Raw genomic sequence first — 23134 nt, forward strand, 5'->3', positions numbered from 1 at the left:
CCACAATAATTCACTTTGCCCCAAACCTGTTGTCTTTAGGTGTTAGGGGAAGTCTTTTGATTTTTGAGACTGTTGGCTCGGTTATATCCCTCATTCCTTTTGCCAGTTTCTTTTACCACTTTTGCTGCTAGTCCTCTGTTCGATCTCTTGCTTGTTTTACTATCTTTGTTGCTTTTGGAATGAAAGCAGTGCCCGTCTGTTCTGCCACTTCCCCCCCCCCCTTCTGTTTGTGCCACTTTATTCATGATCTTTTTGCTGCTTTCGTCAATTTGAATGCTGGCGGCTTTAGTAGTCTAATTGTTTTTCCTTTTATGGATCTTGCAATCCACCTCAGAAGGGCATTTATTGGGAGAATGCGATGGGACTGGTTTTAAAGAACAAAACGGACAGCTAAATACACGGCTCTGTTGACAATTTTTTTTTCTTTCCTCCTCAAATTTCGTTCTGCAAAGGTGGGAACGTCCACTCTCCATCGACTAGCATGGCGGGCTCTGGACAATATCGGCAGCTTATCAATGACTTCGGACCCCCCTCTCTAGGCTACACGCAAAGCGTGCAGGTAAAAATCCTCCTGTCTTTTTTTTGGTATTTTGGTGCTTTTTAAAAATGTGTTTGTGCACCTGGAAGCCATGGTGATGTCTGGTGACTGACCTCTACTGGGGGCCTGGAGGCAGGGTGGCCACGTCTGGCTCAGGAAATATCTGGAGGCTTTGGGGGTGGAGCCAGGAGCAAAGTTGTAACAAGCACCATTGAACTCTGAAGGGAGTCCTGGCTATCACATTTAAAGGGACCGCACTTCTTTTAAATGCCTTCCTTCCTTTGGAAATAATGAAGGAGAGGGGCACCTTCTTTTGGAACTCATAGAATTAGGCCCCCCGGTCCAATCTTTTTGAAACTTGGGGGGGGGGGGGGGTTAGGAGAGGCACTGGATGCTATGCTGACAATTTGGTACCTCTATTGCTAAAAACAGTCCCTCCAGAGCCCCAGATACTCACAGATCAATTCTCCATTATACCCTATGGAGTCCAGTCTCCATAGAGAATAATGGAGTGCCCAGAAGACATTCCCTCACACCACTTTCTGATAACCCTAAAGTGGGGGGAGGGCCTCTTGCCCCCAACTGGTGATTGGCAACCTTAGCTGGAGGATATTCAGAGAGGTGACTGAATAAAGCCTGCCCCTGCCTCCCAGTTCTGGGTATTCCTTTGGAGGTCTCCCTTCCAAGTACTTGCCAGGATCGACCCTGCTTAGCTTCCGAGATTTGACAAATCAGGCTTGCCTGGGCTACCAGGTCTGGGCCCTCCTATCTGTCTTTAACCTTTTTCGTTTTCGAGGCCTTCAAGATTTTGCATGGAGAAGCTGCCCTCTGGTTCATTGGGGGTTAACACAAATATGACAGAGCTTGAGTTGTGATATTTTAAAAAGCTGCTTTAAACTGCTTGCACGATCTAATTAATCAGCGTGGTTGCCGCGGATGCAAAAGATGGTTGAAGATGTTTCGTCACCAGGCCTTCTGTTAGCGTTGGCGACTGGTTCGACAGCCCTGCCCAGAAATGCAGATTTATGAAACGATGCCTCTTCTTCCCAGCACCTTTTATGGCAGCCCTGCCCACTGCAGAAACTTGCTGGATACATATCCAGGTTCGTTTTGTAGCAGGAACTCCTTTGCATATTAGGCCACACACCCCTTGATGTAGCCAATCCTCCTGGAGCTTACAGTAGGCCCTGTACTAGGAGCCCTGAAAGCTCTTGGAGGATTGGCTACATAAGGGCTGTGTGGCCTAATATGTAAAGGAGTTCCTGCTACCAATAAGAAAAAAGCTTTGTGCATATCCAAGTTTCCTTCTACCTGAGCAGCTCTCTGGCAGTTCTGGCACCCCTCCCTCCCACATCGCTTAAGGTACAGTTGCATCTCTCCTTTTCAGAAGTCCCACTTGTGGTTTGCAACAATTTTTTTGTGAAATTTGTGCCCTGCCTTTCTGCCCGGTCAGGGCCCCCGGGGCGGCTTACAATTAAAGCAAGCATTATAAAAACACATGGTAAACCAATTAAAGCCATATTTAAAAGCCCTGTGTCCAAAAACATAAGGGCAGGAAGGAGGGATCCTTTGGAAGGAATGCCTGAGGAAACGAAGAAGTCTTCACCCATACCATACCAAACCTTTAATGGCATAACCGTTGCAAATGAGAATACACTGAATATAAAAAAATTTAAACATTGGAGATAAAATCAAAAAGAAACGGAGATTACAGATGCATTCATACATGGTCAGATTTAAATTTAAGGATGTCAGCCCAACATTTTGCCACAGCCTCACTAACCTCCCACTCAGAGGAGAGCCAGTTTGGTGTAGTGGTTAAGTGTGCCGTCTCTTATCTGGGAGAAACGGGTTTGATTCCCCACTCCTCCACTTGCACCTGCTGGCATGGCCTTGGGTCAGCCATAGCTCTGGCAGAGGTTGTCCTTGAAAGGGCAGCTGCTGTGAGAGCCCTCTCCAGCCCCACCCACCTCACAGGGTGTCTGTTGTGGGGGAGGAAGGGAAAGGAGATTGTAAACCGCTCTGAGATTCAGAGTGAAGGGCGGGCTATAAATCCAATATCTTCTTCTTCTTCAGTATCATTCAGTAAGTAATGACAGGGTGACAGAATAGACAGATCTGGGGAGAAGGAAAAAGCTTGCAAAATAGATCTTTACGGAGATTATGACATATGGAACAATCAAGCAATATATGCTGCATTGAGTCGGGAATATTCGCTCCACAGGAACAGAGTCGTATCACATGAAGGGACTCGATGATATCTCTCACGTAAAACTTTGGAGGGAAACGCATTTAGTCTAGCCAACATAAATGCCCTGCGATTACTAGGAATGGTTAAGTCTGATAGATAAAGGGGCATTTTGCCACAAAACAACATTGAGACCTAAGAATGCTGGGGAGTAGGTATAAGGGTCTGTTGGGCATAGTGGCTTGCTGGCCTTTCGTAGGGCCTGTAAGACGGAGCTGTTCCGCCAGGTTTTTGGATGAGGCAGCGGGTATCTATCTATTCGATCGGTTGGCCTTCCCCTACTTCTTGTGGTACTATTTTTGTGCTAGTCTGTAGTACCGATCTGCCATTCTGTTGTACCATCTTGCTATATTATTCTTTTATATCATCCTGCTGGACCGTCCTGTTGCACTTTACTAAACGTTGAAAGTGGTTTTATCATGAAGTTGTTGTAATTTTATTGTGCTTTTATCACTGTTGTGATGTGCTCTGCTCTGAGCCCCCAAATGGGGGAATGGGCGGAATATAAATAAACAAATAATAAAGCCACCAAGTGGCTTTCAAGGTGAGGGAGAAGCAGAGATGATTTGCCATAGCCTCCCTCTGCAGAGTCTTCCTTGGTGGTCTCCAATAATAACAATAATGGAGATGGTCTCCAATAATAATAATAATAATAATAATAATAATAATAGTTTCGTTACCTCCAACTACAAGAATCTCAATTTAATACATCTGAAGATATATGATTCATCAGGGCAAAGACAGTGACCAAAGTGGACAGCTAAATATCCTGAAGAATTATTGAAGAAGATGATATTGGATTTATATCCCGCCCCCCCACTCCGAAGAGTCTCAGAGCGGCTCACAATCTCCTTTACCTTCCTCCCCCACAACAGACACCCTGTGAGGTAGATGAAGATATTGGATTTATATCCCGCCCTCCACTCCGAAGAGTCTCAGAGCGGCTCACAATCTCCTTTACCTTCCTCCCCCACAACAGACACCCTGTGAGGTAGATGAAGATATTGGATTTATATCCCACCCTCCACTCCGAAGAGTCTCAGAGCGGCTCACAATCTCCTTTCCCTTCCTCCCCCACAACAGACACCCTGTGAGGTAGATGAAGATATTGGATTTATATCCCGCCCTCCACTCCGAAGAGTCTCAGAGCGGCTCACAATCTCCTTTCCCTTCCTCCCCCACAACAGACACCCTGTGAGGTGGGTGGGGCTGGAGAGGGCCCTCCCAGCAGCTGCCATTTCAAGGACAACCTCTGCCAGAGCTATGGCTGACCCAAGGCCATGCTAGCAGGTGCAAGTGGAGGAGTGGGGAATCAAACCCGGTTCTCCCAGATAAGAGTCTGCACACTTAACCACTACACCAAACTGGCTCTCCAATTATGCAGTTTTGGCGCCGTGGTGATCTCAGCCATCTCCTATCCAAGTCCCGACCCTCCTTAGCTTCCGAGACCTGCCCTGTCTCCTCCCCAGAATCGAAGGTGCTCTGCTAGAGAGCCTCTTGGCTGCTTGCCTGTCTCTTCTGTGACATCACGGGAGCACAGCCAATCTCTGGAGGGATCATCATATCAACACTACTGCCACAAATCCCCTTACAGTGCATGAGTAATGTAGCCAGCCGTGAGAGGTGACTGTGACCTTGGGGGTTCAGTAAAATCGTAAGTCTCTTTATTTTTGGGGAAAACCTTTCAAACGCATTTATCGATTTAGAATATTTCTGTGCCTGCTTTTCAGGTTCCTGCCTGCGGAAGCTTACAATGAAGAATGCAATATAAAAAACCCAAGCCATTAGATCAGGGCTGGCCAAACTTACTTAATGTTAGAGCCACCTAGAATAAATGTCAGATATTTGAGAGCCACAAGACACGAACATCAGATATCTGAGAGCAGGAAGGAAGGAAAATAGATGGAGGGAGAGGTGAAAAGAAAGCAACTTTAACTTTGAATGCATTCTGCAAGCCACCGTCTGGCTTGGCTTGGCGAAGTGATTTAAAGCGAGAAATGCCTTTTCCAAGCTGACCAACGGGTCAGTGGGGGCTTCGAGAGCCACACGATATGTGTGAAAAAGCCACAGGTGGCTCCTGAGCCACAGTTTGGCCACCCCCGTTAGATAAATGCACATTCGTCACTGCTAAGTCACAAGTGACTGATGGTGACCGCAGCAAAGGGCTTTCAAGGCAAGGAAGAAGCAGAGGGGGTCTGCCATTCCCTTCCTCTGCAGAGCCTTCCTTGGAGCTCTCCCATCCAGGAACCAACCCTGCTTACAGCAACCCCAGCAAGGGGCTAAGCAAGGGAGAAGCAGAGGTGGCTTGCCATGGCCTTCCTCTGCAGAGTCTTCCTTGGTGGTCTCCTTTTGAAAAGGTGGCTTGCCATAGCCTCCCACTGCAGAGCCTTCCTTGGTGGTCTCCCATGCAAGAACCAACCCTGCTTACGGCAACCCCAGCAAAGGGCTTTCAAGGCAAGTGAGAAGCAGAGGTGGTTTGCCAGGGCTTCCTCTGCAGAGCCTTCCTTGGTGGTCTCCCATGCAAGAACCAACCCGGTTTAGCTTCTGAGACCTGATGACGTCAGGCCATACCATTCTGCCTTCCCCCCTCATTTCACATAAGGCAGCATAACAGCTGCCCCACAAAACAAAGCAGACCATTAAAACTCTGATAAGATTAAGCCCTTAATTAAAAGCCTGGGTAAAAACAGGCGTTTTAGCCTTCTGCCTAAAAGAAAATTCCGAAAAACACAGATTGTCAGCCGTCACACATGGAGACAAACGCTTTTCCCCACACTAGACAATTCTGATTAAATTGCACACTTTAAGCTGTAGCCCGTGAATTGATTTGTCTAAAGCTGCTTTTAGGTTTGTTGGTGACTCAGGCTGTTTGCCTAATTTGTAGCCTTTCCTTTCCGCTCCATCAGGGTACTAGCAGCAGTCAAGTACCACAGAGCAAATATGCAGAACTCCTGGCTATCATAGAAGAATTAGGAAAAGAAATTAGGCCAACGTATGCTGGAAGCAAAAGTGCCATGGAGCGGCTAAAACGAGGTAATCTGGCTAGTGTGTGTGTGTGTGTGTTGGGTGGGGGGAGATCTTAAGGCTCTTTAATGGAAAACTCAGAATAAAGTTTTTAACTTTGCAAGATAATGGGGAAAGCTCAAGATGAGAAACGTTTTCTCTTTCCATGTTTATTCCGTCCTCCAAGATGCTTAGGCGCAGTGCTGGATCAAACCCTGTGGAGGCCCCTAGGCAGTCAAAATCTTGAGGGTCCCCTTGCAAATTATCTCAAGAGTCGGAGCGCCTGCCCCACCACCCACGGCCCCTGCTGCAGCCACCTTCTCAAAAGCCCCTTTGACAAAACTGTGGGGGAGAGGCAGAGAGAGGCAGACTCTGCAATGATGCTGGCAGCAGCCGCACCAGGCAAGTCAGGCAAAGAGTGGCTCAGTTGCTGGCTGCGTGTGCAGGCTGGGAGGGCTGCAAGCAGGGGGGAAACCGGGGAAGGGGGGAGCTGGCTTGGGGGCCTATAGGCCAGTGCGAGCCAGTTTGGTGTAGTGGTTAAGTGTGTGGACTCTTTTATCTGGGAGAACCGGATTTGATTCCCTGCTCCTCCACTTGCAGCTGCTGGAATGGCCTTGGGTCAGCCATAGCTCTCGTAGGAGTTGTCCATGAAAGGGCAGCTGCTGGGAGAGCTCTTTCAGCCCCACCCACCGCACAGGGTGTCTTGTTGTGGGGGGAGAAGATTGTAAGCCGCTCTGAGTCTGTGATTCAGGGAGAAGGGCGGGGTATAAATCTGCAATTCTTCTTCTTCTAATTGTCAATCCAGCCCTGCTTAGGCAGCATACACGGTTCATCTGTTGTCCATTTTATTCCGCAACAACCCTGTGAGGTAGGCTAGGCTGAGTGACTAGCCCCATGGGTCACCCAGAAGCTTCACAGTCCTGATCTGAATCAGGCTCCACGCGCCTGTCGATGGAAAGGAACCTACAGCCCACCTCTGTCTGTTGCACCGTTTGGACCCCAGATCCTAACGGCGCGGCCCAGAATGTGAGAATCAGCCACAGGAAATGAGAGGGGACCAGATCTGGCCCCCGCGGGGAACTTGCAAAGGGAGCTTAGGCAAACCACTAATCTCTCTGGCCCCTGCTTGCAGTAGGTCTGGAAGTCACACCGAGTCACAGCAGGCTAATGGCGACTCCCAAAAAGGGGCTTCCAAGGCAAAGGAGCGGCAGAGGTGGTTTGCCATGGCCTCCCTCTGCAGAGCCTTCCTTGGTGGTCTCCCATTCAAGAACCAACCCTGCTTAAAAAAATCTGATTGTAAGATCATAGCACTGAAATGTAGAAATGTAAATGTTTATGTCTTATGGTTGTTAAATTGTTTTATGGTTTTTTATCTTATTTATTATGTTATACCCAGGCATATGCATAATATGTAAGCCACCCTGAGCCCGCTTCGGCGGGGAGGGTGGGATATAAACTAAATAAAGAGCAATCCCAGCAAGGAACTTCCAACAGGGGGAGGGGGGGAGGTAGAAAGTAATATATGGGGTAGATAAAAGAAGTTATTAAGATTTAAGAAATAATTTTGCTACCACATGTTACCAATAAAATTGTTTTAACCAAGAACCAACCAGGAACTTCCAAGGCAAGGGAGAAGCGGAGGTGGTTGGCCATGGCCTTCCTCTGCAGAGCCTTCTTTGGTGGTCTCCCATCCAAGAATCACCTCTGCTTACAGCAACCCAGCAAGGGGTTTTCTAGGCAAGGGGGAAGCAGAGGTGGTTTGCCATGGCCTTCCTCTGCAGAGCCTTCCTTGGTGGTCTCCCATCCAAGAACCACCCCTGCTTACAACAACCCAGCAAGGCGTTTTCTAGGCAAGGGGGAAGCAGAGGCGGCTGGCCATGTCCTTTCTCTGCTGGCGATCTCTCTTCCAAGTAGCGACCTTGCTTAGATTCTGAGATCAGGCTCTATCTTGAATATATATGAAGCTGCCTTATACTGAACCAGACCCTTGATCCATCAAAGTCAGCATTGTCTACTCAGACTGGCAGCGGCTCTCCGGGGTCTCAAGCTGAGGTTTTTCACACCTTTTTGCCTGGACCCTTTTTAGTTGGAGATGCGGGGGATTGAACCTGGTACCTTCTGCTTACCAAGCAGATGCTCTACCACTGAGCCACCGTCCCTTCTTTCCCACTGACCTGCAGCATGGGTCTCATAATACCAACCTGAGAGGCCTGTTATAAAAGCATATGTGAAATGCTTGGTACCCTTAAAACTCTATACATAAATGTTGACTGCTGTTATGAGCTTACTTAAACATACAATAGAAAAGAACAAGAGTTCAGGAGAAACTTAAAAATTAACAAAATTTGTGGCAGCTTTTGTAACTCATCGCTCACCTCAGATACAGCTAAAAGATTTATATCCTGCCCCTCTCTCTGAATCAGTCTCAAGAGTGGCTCACAATCTCCTTTACCTTCCTCCCCACAACAGACACCCTGTGAGGTGGGTGGGGCTGAGAGAGTTCTCCCAGAAGCTGCCCTTTCAAGGACAACTCTGCGAGAGCTATGACTCACCCAAGGCCATTGCAGCAGCTGAAGTGGGGAATCAAACTCGGTTCTCCCAGATAAGAGTCTGCACACTTAACCACTACACCTAGCTGTCCCACCTCTTTGGATAAACGTTGTGATAGCCACAAAATTTCAGTGGAGATTTTTTTAAAGACATAAAGCTTAGAGAAAATGATCCAAATCAAGCAAACTGTAGCTAACAAAGGCTTACAACCAATACTCAATCTAAGCTGTGGCGTCTTGTGAGCAAAAGTTCTACTTTGTGAGCTCCTGCATCAATTAGTTTGCTCTGGGGCCATTTTTCCTGAGCGAAGACAAAAATGTGTGAACCGGAGGCTAAAAAACTGTGAGCTAGCTCACACTAACTCAGCTTAAGAGGGAATACTGCTCACAACCACAAGAGGTCCAGGTTGGATTTAATTGCAAAGTACAACAGCAAATCTTTTCCTGCATGGGAGCATTTCGACCCGAGTCCACGCAGGAGAATTCTCTGCTGTTCGGGGGCTGGCATTTTCCTTGGCCAGAACCGACATCCTCACCAGCTTCCTAAACAGGAGACGTTTTTTAAAAGCCTGTCCAAACTTGACGGTCCGTATCTGTTTTTCTGCAGGCATCATTCACGCTCGTGGATTAGTTCGGGAATGCTTGGCAGAGACAGAGCGGAACGCGCGATCCTAGTTCTCACCCTCCCGAGCAGCAAGGCTTCCCATCTCTTTATGAACAAGACAGAGAATTCCTTTGGAGGCCACGGAAACGTTCAGACAAATCTCTCAACTGGACTGTTCCCCCCCCCCGCCCTTTTTCAAGAATGTGGGCTGGGACCCAAAGAGCGACTCGAGGCGCACCCACGAGCTTTGTGTGCTTTGAGTGACAGATTTCCCTCCCTCCTCCCCGACCTGTCATTGAAACTCCACTTTGTTTCAGAAGCAGTTCGACGTGCGGTGACAAAGGCATCTCTGACAGATGCAAAGTCCAAACCCCCCACCCACCCCCAGGTCATATGGAACTCGTGCAGTTCTTTGGATCCTGGCCACTGTCAAGAAGAATGAAATTTTCTTCCTCTCTTTGAACAAGGAGAACTGGCAGCATTTCGGTTCGACGCTCCCTGAATTCATTCGGAAGATTTTCTAAAAAAAAATATTGCACTCTCTTTGCTTTTCTTCCAATCTCATTATCTGTTTCTTAGTGCATTTGTTTTCACGTTGCATTCCAAGGAAGCCCCGATGATTCCTCAGGTGGGGGGGCGGCCAGAAACAGCAATCTTCCGTTTGACCTTTTGAGTTGTTTTTGATGGAAAAGCTGTGTCCGTGTCCCATGATCCTTTGCAGTGCATCGGGATTCCATGGCACGTGCGGGGCCAGTGTGGAGTGAGTTCTTTGAAGCCAGCGTGGCAAACGCTCCTCTAATCGCTCATATGTTCACCTTCTAAGGATTTCATGTTAAGGACAGAGATAATTCCCCCCCCCCCCCGCCCTTGCCAATAAGCTTCCTAATTCATGTAGTCTGATACATAAACCATAAACTGCATTTAACATTCCCCCACCTTTGTTTTCCCCACATGACTGTTTGTATTTCGGAAACCATTTAAAATGCATGAGACAGAATGCCGTCTGTTAGATCCTATAGGGGCCCATGATACTAACACTTGATTTCTTCCAAGGTTTAAAACGGTAACTTTGCCAAAAAAAAAGGGGGGGGGGGGAATCCCAAACAAGCGACTAAAACTTATTTGCATCTTTGTATGTATTTATTACTTGATGTAATAAAGCTTATTTTCATTAATGGTGTGCATCATTAAAAGGTAAAGGTAGTCCCCCTGTGCAAGCACCAGAGGTTTCCAACTATGGGGTGACATCGCATCACGACGTTTTCACAGCAGGCTTTTTATGGGGTGGTTTGCCATTGCCTTCCCCAGTCATCTACACTTTCCCCCCAGCAAGCTGGGGACTCATTTGACCGACCTCGGAAGGATGGAAGGCTGAGTCAACCTTGAGCCGGCTACCTGAACCCAGCTTCCGCAGGGATCGAATTCAGGTCGTGAGCAGAGAGCTTGGACTACAGTACTGCAGCTTTACCACTCTGCGCCATGGGGCTCCTCTTTGTATCACTAAGAGTACAGAAATATTGCATTATTTTGCTGCCCTCTGCTGCGATCTCGGCTGTACTGAGCTGTTTGCACCCAAAATAATGCAATATTTGTGTACTCTGTATTTGTATCACTAAGAGTACACAAATATTGCATTATTTTGGGTGCAAACAGCTCAGTACAGCCGAGATAGATAGATGATAGATAGATAGATAGATGAATTTATTGTCATTGTTCTCAACAAAAAGAGAGCAACGAAATGAGGTGCTCTTCCACAAACATACCAACACATCAAACACATATATTCATAAACCATTTAAATACATCTGAAACCATTAAACCATTAAAACCATTTAAATACATCTATTTAATCCCAGCAGAGGGCAGCAGAGGCACAGAAATACAGCTGTGGGAGGAAAATCAGGGGCATCGTTGAACTGCCCGTTGTTGGAGGGGCTGCCCAAAGGCCCTCCACTCACCTCTTGGGTGGCCTCCCAATCCTGAACTGAGCTATGGCTCTCTTGGACTACTCCAGCAGTTCCATCTGAAGACGTTCCATCTGAAGAGTTCACATCCAGAATAAAACTTGGTTGGTCTTAAAGGGGCCCCTGGATCCAAACTTGGTTCTGTTGCTTCAGACCAACACAACTACCCACCTGGATCTATCTTCTTGTTTGTCGGCTGAAAAGAAGGAATACAGCTGCAAGAAACAAGGGAGGGGGGCACAGTGTTGCTGCCCTTAGTTCTAATTGTGCCCTTCTCTGCCTTGGAGATCCCCAAAAAGCTCTGGCCATCCTGGAGAGCCGGTTTGGTGTAGTGGTTAAGTGTGCGGACTCTTATCTGGGAGAACCGTGTTTGATTCCCCGCTCCTCCACTTGCACCTGCTGGAATGGCCTTGGGTCAGCCATAGCTCTCTTATCTGGGAGAACCGTGTTTGATTCCCCACTCCTCCACTTGCACCTGCTGGAATGGCCTTGGGTCAGTCATAGCTCTCTTATCTGGGAGAACCGGGTTTGATTCCCCACTCCTCCACTTGCAGCTGCTGGAATGGCCTTGGGTCAGTCATAGCTCTCTTATCTGGGAGAACCAGGTATGATTCCCCACTCCTCCACTTGCACCTGCTAGCATGGCCTTGGGTCAGCCATAGCTCTGGCAGAGGTTGTCCTTGAAAGGGCAGCTGCTGGGAGAGCCCTCTCCAGCCCCACCCACCTCACCAGGGTGTCTGTTGCGGGGGAGGAAGGGAAAGGAGATTGTGAGCTGCTCTGAGACTCTTCGGAGTGAAGGGCCGGATATAAATCCAATATCTTCTTCTTCTTCTTGAAGAGGGGGGGGGGGAGCGGTAGGAACATCCTTGCAGGTTTCAGCTATCTTGTGAAGTGGACCGATTCTGAAAACACAGCTTGGAGTCCTTTTGAGTGTCAGCAGCAGATATTGGATTTATATCCCACCCCCTTCACTCTGAATCTCAGAGCGGTCACAATCTCCTTTGTCTTCTTTCCCCACAAAAGACGCCCCCCCTGTGAGGTGGGTGGGGCTGAGAGAGCTCTCCCAGAAACTGCCCTTTCAAAGACTAACTCTGTGAGAGCTATGGCTGACCCAAAGCCATTCCACTCTTTCTGGGGCAGTGATGCTCTGTGCTCTTGGTGCTTGGGGGGGGCAACAGTGGGAGGGCTTCTAGTGCCCTTTCAAAGACAACTCTGAGAGCGCTATGGCTGACCCAAAGTCATTCCAGCAGCCACAAGTGAAAGAGTGGGGAATCAAACCCAGTTCTGGCAGGGCTGCAGACCTGGAAAGCATAGGGATGTCTATAACAGCACACTCAGGGACCCAGACCCAGGGGACTTCCATACCTTTTCAGTTTAGGAAAAAAAGACATCCCATGAGGATGCTGGATTAGATGGACCACTGATCTCATCCAGCAGGCTTGTCGTATTGATCCTGTGGTTGGTCTGCAGAAAAGGGGAGCTGCCAGAAGATATTCCAGCCTTTGTTGTAGCTGTCAGGGGGATAACGGGGGCCACAGGGTTCCCCACAGCCCTGCAGAAGCTTCAGCGTTTGGGCTAGTGCCTCATGGTAAGGACTGGGGGGGGGGGGTTCTTGCACCTAAATGGTGATTAACATATGGAATTCACTGCCACAGGAGGTGGCGGTGACCCCAGTTTGGTGTCGTGGTTAAGTGTGTGGACTCTTATCTGGGAGAACCAGGTTTGATTCCCCACTCCTCCACTTGCACCTGCTGGAATGGCCTTGGGTCAGCCATAGCTCTGGCAGAGGTTGTCCTTGAAAGGGCAGCTGCTGTGAGAGCCCTCTCCAGCCCCACCCACCTCACAGGGTGTTTGTTGTGGGGGAGGAAGGGAAAGGAGATTGTGAGCCGCTCTGAGACTCTTCGGAGTGGAGGGCGGGATATAAATCCAATATCATCTTCTTCTTCATGCTTCAAGAGGTGATTGGATAAACCTAGGGAGCGGAGGTCCATCGGTGGCTATTAGCCACAAGGTATAAATGGAACACTCTTTCTGGGGCAGTGATGCTCTGTACTCTTGGTGCTTGGGGGGGGCAACAGTGGGAGGGCTTCTAGTGCCCTGGCCCCACTGATGGACCTCCTCATGGCACCTGGGTTTTTTTGGCCACTGTGTGACAGTGTTGGACTGTATGGGCCATTGGCCTGATCCAACATGGCTTCTCTTATGTTCTTATGTCAGGGGCAGTGATGCTCTGTATTCTTGGTGCTTGGGGGGGCTGGCAATAGTGGGAGGGCTTCTAGTATCCTGGCCCCACTGATGGTCCTCCTGTTGGCGCTGGTTTTTTTGGCCACTGTGTGACAGTGTTGGACTGGATGGGCCATTGGCCTGATCCAACATGGCTTCTCTTATGCTCTTATGTCTGGGGCAGTGATGCTCTGTATTCTTGGTGTTTGGGGGGCGGGCAATAGTGGGAGGGCTTCTAGTGCCCTGGCCCCACTGATGGACCTCCTCATGGCACCTGGGTTTTTTTGGCCAGTGTGTGACAGTGTTGGACTGGATGGGCCATTGGCCTGATCCAACACGGCTTCTTTCATGCTCTTATGGCCTGGCCTTACCTGCTTGCTGAATAACCCGCTCGGCACAGGCCAAGATAAGCAGATACAAATCTTTCACTTTTAATCGTCCAGTACAAAATGGGAAGGCAGCAGCTACCCTGCAGTCGCTTGGAGGCGCGATGCTTCAGGCGAAAGTCCATACCTACAGCGGATGACTCAAGCAGTGAATATCCTCACACACGGCATATTTCTTGCACACTGTTGCATGGCTTGGGAATGCAGTTGTCTCATCTTGGCAGTGCTCTGGCTGATGTCGCCTTCTCCTTCTCTGCATCTGGTCTGCCTTGTGTGACGATGCGTGATTACATCCAGAACGGCCGGGCTTAATGCTGTAGATGCATTCTCGCCTGATTCTGTTCTTCTAAACCTGTGGTCATCCAAAGAGGTACCAAAGAATAAAGCTGAATTAGCCGCAACGCTTCTGTTGGCCGCAAAACTGTTTATTGTGCAGCACTGGAAAACTGAATCTATACCCTCAAAAGGACAGTGGTCTTTGAAAATTTGGGATATAATTACGTTGGTCCAAATTGCTTCCAAACTGCAACAGACAAACTCTTAATGTTGATTCCGATGATTTTGTAGAAAGATGGTTTCATTTCTTTGACTGTGTTCAATCACACCAATCTGCTTTATGCAAACTTCTGGAAAAAAAAACATTAAAATTGTGCTCACTGCTAACTGGAATGGTTGAGCAAATCAAATTATAGGTGTATTTTATGCTTAGACCAGTTTCTGTTTTGTTCACTTGTTAGATGCTTTTTCTTTTGTTTTTGCCTCTCAACTTCTATCAGAAGGATACTGTGCTGACTCTAAGAACATAAGAGAAGCCATGTTGGAACAGGCCAATGGCCCATCCAGCCCAACACTCTGTGTCACATAAGAATATAAGAGAAGCCATGTTGGATCAGGCCAGTGGCCCATCCAGTCCAACACTCTGTGTCACATAGGAACATCAGAGAAGCCATGTTGGATCAGGCCAGTGGCCCATCCAGTCCAACACTCTGTGTCACATAAGAACATCAGAGAAGCCATGTTGGATCAGGCCACTGGCCCATCCAGTTCAACACTCTGTGTCACATAAGAACATAAGAGAAGCCATGTTGGATCAGGCCAATGGCCCATCCAGCCCAACACTCTGTGTCACATAAGAACGTAAGAGAAGTCCTGTTGGATCAGGCCAATGGCCTGTCCAGTCCAACACTCTGTGTCACATAAGAACATAAGAGAAGCCATGTTGGATCAGGCCAATGGCCCATCCAGCCCAACACTCTGTGTCACATAAGAACAGAAGAGAAGCCATGTTGGATCAGGCCAGTGGCCCATCCAGTCCAACACTCTGTGTCACATAAGAACATCAGAGAAGCCGCGTTGGATCAGGCCACTGGCCCATCCAGTTCAACACTCTGTGTCAAATAAGAACATAAGAGAAGCCATGTTGGATCAGGCCAATGGCCCATCCATTCCAACACTCTGTGTCACATAAGAACATAAGAGAAGCCATGTTGGATCAGGCCAATGGCCCATCCGATCTAACGCTCTGTGTCACATAAGAACATAAGAGAAGCCCTGTTGGATCAGGCCAATGGCCCATCCAGTCCAACATTCTGTGTCACACAGTGGCCCAAAAAAACAACAACCCGCAGGTGCCATCAGAAGGTTCACTAGTGGGTCTAGAAGCCCTTCCACTTTGGCCCCCCGCAAGCACAAAGAACACAGAGCATCACTGCCCCAGATGGTTCCAATAATATACTGTGGCTAATAGCCACTGATGGACCTCTGCTTCATATTTTTACCCAATCCCCTCTTGAAGCAGTCTATGCCGCCGCCACCTCCTGTGGCAGTGAATTCCACATGCTCTCTGACTATTTTAAGTTGAGAATGTTTCTTATAAAATTTGAAAATAAAAGAAAACAAAGAACGCTGCATACGTGTCAAAATTGGCTGAGGGCACCTGGAGGTCAATGTTTCAAAGTGTGGATAGTAAACTGCCTTAAAAGAAAGGCTATTCACCAATAGAGGGAGGCAGTTCCATCCATGACGTCCCACGTTGACCCGGTAACTGTGTGCAGGAAGGGAAGAACTTGGCTCCGCTGTTTTCAACTAAACTTGGGAGGGAAGAGTGTCAGAAAATCCATGAGAACGCCGGGATCCTGCCTTGGGAAAAACATCCAGAGGGCTTTTGCCGTGAGAGATTGGGGCCGCACAGAGAAACTGCCGACTATATCGCCCTGGTAACTGTCTCCTGCATTTTAGCTCTTGGAAGAGAAAAGTTTATCTTCCGACAACTGCAAATTCTTATTTTTATCACGTGTAGGATGTACCCAGCCTGAAAGAAAAGAAAAAAACAAAGTTCTACCAACAGCATTCAAAAAGCGTTTTTTTTTTTGGGGGGGGGTGACAGTCAGGGGAAAACCCAGGTAGCCACCTGCTCCTTATTTGTCCTCCGATGTCTGCAGCTCTTTCAGACGCCTCTTCCTTTCCAGGTTCTCCCTCGCTTGCTGCCTCTTGGCCTGCTTCTTCTTCTGAAGCTCCTTCTTCTCTAGAAGAACCTCGCTGGTTTCACCTTTGTAGAAGACGTCCACTTTCTCCTGCAGGATTTCTCTGGCTCTCTGGCGGTTCAGCTCCACTGATCGCGTTTCATGGCACTGGGCGGAGCGGGGGGGGGGGGGGGGGGAGAGAAGGGAGGGAAAAAAACATTAATTGATTGAAGAGGCGGCAACTGGGACTGGCTTGGCGGCCAGATGCATTTCTGTAGTTCTATCAGGACTGGAAATAGATAGTTCTCATGGCTCTTTTTTACATGTCCAGGGAAATGCTGATTGCTACTTGGGAGTCAGGAAGCAATTTTCTCTAGGCCAGTTCGGCCAGGGATCCTGGTGGGTTGTTTGCCATCTTCTGGGTATGGAAGCAGGGCTCACTGGGGTGTGTGTGTGTGGAAGGGTATTTGTGAATTTCCTGCATTGTGCAGGGGGTTGGACTAGTTGACCCCGGAGGTCCCTTCCAGATCTACGAGTCTATGATGGACTGGTGGTCTGATTCGGTATAGGGCAGCTTCATGTCTTCCTGGAGAGCTGTACACTGTTACGTCACTTCCTCTGAAACGTGATCATACGGCTGCACTCCCATTAACTGTGTAACAGTGCAGTCTTTGGCTACTGAAGTGATATTTCTGTCACATGTTGACAGGCACCTGGCAGCCTCATAAAGTCTCTGGGGTGAAACTGAAATCAGTTGAAGGGCAGCTGGTCAACCACAGTCGATGTATTCTTGGTGCTTGGGGGGGGGGCACAGTGGAAGGGCTTCTAGTGTCCTGGCCCCACTGATGGACCTCCTGATGGCGCCTGGTTTTTTTGGCCACTGTATGACACAGTTTGTTGGACTGGATGGGCCACTGGTCTGATCTAACATGGTTTCTCTTAGGTTCTTATGTCTGGGGCAGTGATGCTCTGTATTCTTGGTGCTTGGGAGGGGCAACAGTGGGAGCGCTTCTAGTGTCCTGGCCCCACTAGTGGACCTCCTGATGGGGCCTGGTTTTTTGGCCACTGTGTGATGCAGAGTGTTGGACTGGATGGGCCATTGGTCTGATCCAACATGGCTTCCTTATGTTCTTATGTCTGGGGCAGTGATGCTCTGCATTCATGGTGCTTGGGGTGGCAGCAGTCGGAGGGCTTCTAGTGCCCTGGCTCCACTGATTGACCTCCTGATGGCACCTGGGATTTTTTGGCCACTGTGTGCCGCAGTGTGTTGGACTGGATGGGCTGTTGGTCTGATCCAACATGGCTTCTCTTAGGTTCTTATGATGTGAAAGTCACTCACTAAACTTTCAGCAACCGGATGTATACAGAGGTCAGTTTTACTAGCTCAGATGCCCACAAGCGGGGCTTTTTTTGTAGCAGGAACTCCTTTGACTATTAGCGCCCCCCACCCCCATGTAGCCAATCCTCCAAGAGCTTACAGGGCTCTTCTTGCAGGGCCTACTGTAAGCTCCAGGAGGACTGGCTCCATCAGGGGTGCGTGGCCTAAGATGCAAAGGAGTTCCTGCTACCGATGAAAGCCTTGCCCGCAAGCATTTGTGTTAAACATTTGTGGCACCAAAGCTTTCTCATCTGCTTGCTTGAAACGTGATTAAGAGTTCACTACCGGCAATCCGGGGGTGTGGGGGGAGCGACATACAAACATGCATTGCACTAAAGATCGGATCATGTGAAGCACAACCCTGCAAAGGACGCGTTACGAAAGCACAAGTTGTGGAGCGTCGATGGAGTTACCTTGACGACAATCCCTGAAGGAAGATGCTTCAGGACCACACAGTTGCTGGTTTTGTTGGTTGCCTGGCCCCCGGGTCCCGATCCCCGCACAAACTGCTCTTCCAAGTCCGCTTCGTTCAGAGGCAGAAGGTCTTCGGAGCTCTTCTTTTCGGCCACGAGGCATAAAGGGCCGGGCCTCCACGGCAACAGGAAACGGCGCTTCCCCCAAAGCCTCGGGGTCCGAGGGACGCTGCTGAGCTGAATCAACGAATGGGAGAAGTGCAGCAAGCTCAAAGGAGGCATTGGAAACGGGAGACGAGGACTCCGTCCTGGGAAAGAAAGAAGGCTGTGAAGATGCTATTGTTCCATAATATACACGTTAGATATGTTTTCAATCTTGTTCATAGTACTGTATTTTGCTATGTATTTTTTATGTTTTAATTTTTATGGTTAGAAGCAAACTGTACGCTTTGGGGGGTTTTTTTGCTGGGTTGTTATGGCCTATGGCTACAATAATAAAATACTTTGACACTTTTGGCATGTGGCTACTGTTCCATAAAACCAGCCATAAAACCACACTGAGGGGAACCTCTGCATTCAGAGGCACTAATCCTCTGAATCCCAGAGCCAGAAGACAACATCAGGGGAAGGCCTCTATGCCCCGTTTGTTGGCTGTCTAGAAGAACTGGTTGGCTCCGTGCGAGACAGGATGCTGGACTAGAAGGACCACTGGTTTATCTAGCATGGTTCTTCTCATGTTTTTATGAAGGCTGTCCAGAAGAACTGGTTGGCCACCGTGTGAGACAGGACGCTGGACTAGATGGACCACTGGTTTATCTAGCATGGTTCTTCTCATGTTTTTATGAAGGCTGTCCAGAACAACTGGTTGGCTACTGTGCGAGACAGGATGCTGGACTAGAAGGACCACTGGTTTATCTAGCATGGTTCTTCTCATGTTTTTATGAAGGCTGTCTAGAAGAACTGGTTGGCCACCATGTGAGACAAGATGCTGGACTAGATGGACCACTGGTTTATCTAGCATGGTTCTTCTCAGTTTTCATGAAGGCTGTCCAGAAGAACTGGTTGGCTACTGTGTGAGACAGGTTGCTGAACTAGAAGGACCACTGGGGTCTGATCTACTCAAGATTAAGTATGGCTTTGAGGACTGAAATCTTCATAACTTTCCTAGTTAGGAGTTAACCATTGCAGCACATTATCATGTCCTCCAAGTTGTCTTTTCCATATTCAATATGGAAAAGACTTCAATATGCTCTTCAATATTACTTATACAGGGCTATTTTTTTTGTAGCAGGAACGCCTTTGCATATTAGGCCACACACCCCTGATGTAGTCAATCTCCCAACAGCTTACAGGGCTGTTAGTACAGGGCCTGCTGTAAGCTCCAGGAGGATGGGCTACATCAGGGGGGCATGGCCTAATATGCAAAGGAGCTCCTGCTACAGAAAAAGCCCTGATTAGGCCACACCCCCTGATGTAGCCAATCCTCCAACAGCTTACAGGGCTCTTCTTACAGGGCCTACAGTAAGCTCCAGGAGGATTGGCTACATCAGCAGGTGTGTGGCCTAATATGCAAAGGAGCTCCTGCTACAGAAAAAGCCCTGATTAGGCCACACCCCCTGATGTAGCCAATCCTCCAAGAGCTTACAGGGCTCTTCTTACAGGGCCTACTGTAAGCTCCAGGAGGACTGGCTACATCAGGAGGCGCGTGGCCTAATATGCAAAGGCATTCCTGCTACAAAAAAAAGAAGCCCTGTTATTATAGATGATTAAGAATAATATCCACATGGCACCAAAACATGTTTAAAGCATTTACTTCTTTTTTAATATGTTCTCACATGCATGTTCTTTGCCCATCCTTCCACCCCGCAGTTTCATTCTGTGGTGAAGTCACAATTCGCTGCTTGCAAGTATCAGTTGCCAGGGTAATAAGTGAAGCGACGGGCGGGGGGGGGGTTATCCAGCTGGGAGACAGTCCCTTACAATAATGTACAGGCAGGTGCAGGGGGAAAGACCCACCTAGCCATCTGTCAACTATCTGTACTTTCCCTGCCATTGTGTGACTCGAGTGAATGCATCTCCCATTGCTTATAACCCAGTTCCCATAGCTGAACAATGGTGGGTATCTATTACAGCCGGGTTCTTTTTTGTTTTTGTCTGAAGTTAGAAAGCAGGCAGAATTCCCTGGCCTCTGCTCTTGGCTATGAGCATGGGACAGGGGAAGTTATCTTGAACGGCATTGCTGACTCTCTGCATGTGTGAGGAAGGGAGAAGTCACCTGTCTTGATGTTCATTCTGCATCTACCGAGGGCTAAGAAACATGAATCTAGAAAGCAAGTCTGCATTTGTATTTTGGGGAGAAGAGGTGTGGAACTCTCTTTCCCTTGTCCATCGTAATGCGAACTGATGAAAAAAGGGACAAACCTGTAGTACCCTTACCCTTATATCATCTCATTGCCTGACCAACTGTAATGAATATATCAAACTGTAATGAATATATCAAAAGAAATGGTTTCTTTGGGGGGGTTTTATGGGTCTGACAAGGGTTCGGGCTTTTTGGCCTGCTTACCGAAACCTGCTTTCTTTAGGAATGTTCTTAAGATGTGTTAAGTTTGAAGTGCTGATATGCTGACACCTGTGTGTAAGAGTGCATTTTGACCTTGAAAGAAGTTAATTCGACCTCTTACCTTCCCGCCCAATGAATGCATGCCTCTACAGCTGCACCATGAGAACCAGCCTCAGCTAATAATTGTAGGCTAGTCACTGGTTGGTTCTTCCTGGATGCCCATTTTGAGCTATTATAGGCCAGCTGAGATAGATTTACGCTGTGTGCTTATCGGGCTGGGAGAAAGTGTCAGTTTGGGCTTTCTGAACTGAGAGTTATCTTCATGTTTTGAGGCCTTCCCAAAAGAGACCTATGTGGCCAAGTGGTCTCTTTGGATTTTGGACTTTGAACCTGCTGATGTTTCGTAACCTTGTGTTGGAAACCTGTTGTCAGGCCTCATTTCTGGGCAGGAGCTCACAGGAGCGGAGCTCCAGAATCTCTAAATTTTATTGTGCTCTTTCTTTCTCCACACCCTCTCCCCCCCCCGGTCAATATTTGCATCTGGGCTCCATTGTTCTAACCTCACGTAAGAATTTCACTGAACTACAAGACTTGACAAACCTAATAATAACCAAAACATTTGCAGTAGACAGACGGAAGTTTTCATCATACCACTATGGTCATATAGGAGAAAGTAATTTTAAAAATATGAAAGGAGTAACATTCTGTTATGACCATTATCACTCAAGAAGCATTTTAAGGTAGATGCTGAGCTGATATATTTTAGTACACCTTCTGGGGATGCCGGGGGGGGGGGGGGGGTAACATATGCAAATGAGGTGTGCTGATGAGCTCCAGCAGCTCTTTTTCTACAAAACAACCCCCCGTTGCTGCAACTATATTTAGATAGTTATACAATACTATGTTGTTATTTTCTGGCTCATTAGTTTAACTCTAAATTGCTTGCCATATTAAATAAAATTGTAACAATTGTTCACTTATTGTTTCTTTTATTGTCTCGTCTGCCATGGAAGACCACTGAACCTAATTGCCTCTGAAAGGAAACGCTGCCCTATCTGTTATAATTCGGGAAGTCTTGGCTGCAAGCAGGAGTGGAATTCTAGCAGGGGCTCCTTTGCATATTAGGCCACACACCCCTGATGTAGCCAATCCTCCAAGAGCTTACACAGTGGAATTCTAGCAGGGGCTTCTTTGCATATTAGGCCACACTCCTCTGATGTAGCCAATCCTCCAAGAGCTTACACAGTGGAATTTTAGCAGGGGCTTTTTTGCATATTAGGCCACACACCCCTGATGTAGCCAATCCTCCAAGAGCTTACACAGTGGAATTCTAGCAGAAACTCCTTTGCATATTAGGCCACACCCCTCTGATGTAGCCAATCCTCCAAGAGCTAACACAGTGGAATTCTAGCAGAAACTCCTTTGCATATTAGGCCACACCCCTCTGATGTAGCCAATCCTCCAAGAGCTTACACAGTGGAATTCTAGCAGAAACTCCTTTGCATATTAGGCCACACCCCTCTGATGTAGCCAATCCTCCAAGAGCTTACACAGTGGAATTCTAGCAGAAACTCCTTTGCATATTAGGCCACACCCCTCTGATGTAGCCAATCCTCCAAGAGCTTACACAGTGGAATTCTAGCAGAAACCACTTTGCATATTAGGCCACACACCCCTGATGTAGCCAATCCTCCAAAAGCTGTCGGCCGGAGATGTTGTCATTCCAGATTTCCCGGCTCCACCTGGAGGTTGGCAACCCTAGTTCCAGCTGCCCCCCTCCTCCCCCCCCCCCGGGGATACAAAGCCGGACTCCTAGGCCAGAAGAGCCCGGCTCGAGGGGGAGAGTGGGCCTGCTGGCTCGGAGCAGAGGAGCTGCCCCGTATCCCCAGCCCGGGGGAGACTTTCCTTACCTCCTAGTTTGGAGGACGAGTCCAGATACCTAGAAAAGGACCAGGCCTTGCCGATCACCGTCCTGCGCATGCGCCCGCGTGTTTACTACCCGAACACGAGAGCGCCCTGACTCCAACGAAGGGGAGGAGAGAAACCCGCCCACCGACCAATCGCAGAGAAAGAACCCATTACGCAACCTCCTCCTGTCCTATCCCAGCCTAGGATGTCCAACGGCGCGCGTCTGAACGGCCCAATGCCCTGGCCTCTTTCCTTCCGCCCCTCCCCCCAACCCCTGCTAGCCAATCGCGTCACAAGGCTGCCCTCGCCGCGCGGCGCTCAGCAGCCAATCGGCCGCTGGGGTGAAGCCTTCCCGCGAGCGCTGCCAGAAGCTCTTCGAATCTCAGCCGCCAATCCGGAGGGGGAGTGGGGGGGAGGAAGATGGAGCCCGCGTCGCTCGAGTCTGTGGACGGTTTATCAGCCGCCGGGAGCACAAAAAAGGCCCGGGAGGGGAAATAAAACAAAATAATTGGTAAGCCCCTCCCGCCTCACTTGGACCCCCCTCAGCCGAAATGCAGGTAAGGGGCCGGAAGTGCGGCCGCCACTGCGTCGAAGAGAGGGGGCCTCGCGAAGCTTTCGCTCGCGCCCCTCAAAGAGGCGAGTGACGTTTCCCCTAGCCAATCGTCTTCCGGCTGTGCTGTCAACATTTCAAAAATGACGTGAGGGCGGTCCAATCAGGAGAGAGTAGGGTGGAGCTTGAGAACTGGAGGGAATGAGCGGGGGGGGGGAAGGGAGGGGAATACCCCTCGAGAGATGGTTTAAATAATAAAAGAAATAAAGTTGGGTTGTTTAATTGAGGGAGAGAGAGGGGCTCGTGAAACCCACGAAAGAGGAGCAGGAGCCCTTCATTATTGCT

General features: G+C 48.6%; 3 protein-coding genes across 7 annotated transcripts in view; 2 read left to right on the forward strand and 1 right to left on the reverse strand.

The window, feature by feature from the left end:
- CDK2AP1 (cyclin dependent kinase 2 associated protein 1) overlaps positions 1-10117 on the forward strand; it is a 30271-nt gene extending 20154 nt beyond the window's left edge. The window contains exons 2-4 of the mRNA XM_060249790.1: positions 453-559; positions 5693-5819; positions 8946-10117. Of these exons, the coding sequence (XP_060105773.1) occupies positions 453-559; positions 5693-5819; positions 8946-9013 (302 nt within the window). The 3' untranslated portion in view covers positions 9014-10117. The remainder of the gene's footprint in view (positions 1-452; positions 560-5692; positions 5820-8945) is intronic.
- A 3419-nt stretch (positions 10118-13536) lies between these two features.
- MTRFR (mitochondrial translation release factor in rescue) lies at positions 13537-22593 on the reverse strand. Of its 5 annotated transcripts, none has more exons than XR_009555955.1 (6): positions 22242-22593; positions 17769-18076; positions 15926-16145; positions 15511-15826; positions 14017-14141; positions 13537-13867 (listed from the first exon to the last, which is right to left on the reverse strand). XR_009555955.1 is itself a non-coding variant. In XM_060249198.1 (3 exons), the coding sequence occupies exons 1-3, from the start codon at positions 22309-22311 to the stop codon at positions 15933-15935; spliced, it is 591 nt and encodes a 196-aa protein (XP_060105181.1). In that variant the 5' UTR covers positions 22312-22319; the 3' UTR covers positions 15861-15932. The 5 variants fall into 5 exon arrangements, 1 of the variants encoding a protein (XP_060105181.1); XR_009555956.1 differs by having other exon boundaries at positions 15429-15826; positions 22242-22319; XR_009555957.1 differs by having other exon boundaries at positions 15511-15852; positions 22242-22319.
- The window catches only part of MPHOSPH9 (M-phase phosphoprotein 9), a 61818-nt gene continuing 61263 nt past the window's right edge, over positions 22580-23134 (forward strand). The window contains exon 1 of the mRNA XM_060249197.1: positions 22580-22796. The gene's annotated coding sequence lies outside the window, so the exon portion shown is untranslated. The remainder of the gene's footprint in view (positions 22797-23134) is intronic.

The sequence above is a fragment of the Heteronotia binoei genome, chromosome 11 (genome assembly GCF_032191835.1).
Source record: "Heteronotia binoei isolate CCM8104 ecotype False Entrance Well chromosome 11, APGP_CSIRO_Hbin_v1, whole genome shotgun sequence".
NCBI lineage: Eukaryota > Metazoa > Chordata > Lepidosauria > Squamata > Gekkonidae > Heteronotia > Heteronotia binoei.

Bases quoted from the DNA above. Each gene is read 5' to 3' on its own strand.
- MTRFR (XM_060249198.1), bottom strand. From the start codon at position 22,311: ATGCGCAGGACGGTGATCGGCAAGGCCTGGTCCTTTTCTAGGTATCTG. The intron at 18,077-22,241 runs GTAAGGAAAGTC...TTTCTTTCCCAG, and splicing joins CTCGTCCTCCAAACTAGGAG to GACGGAGTCCTCGTCTCCCG. The intron at 16,146-17,768 runs GTAACTCCATCG...CGCTCCGCCCAG, and splicing joins CTTCAGGGATTGTCGTCAAG to TGCCATGAAACGCGATCAGT.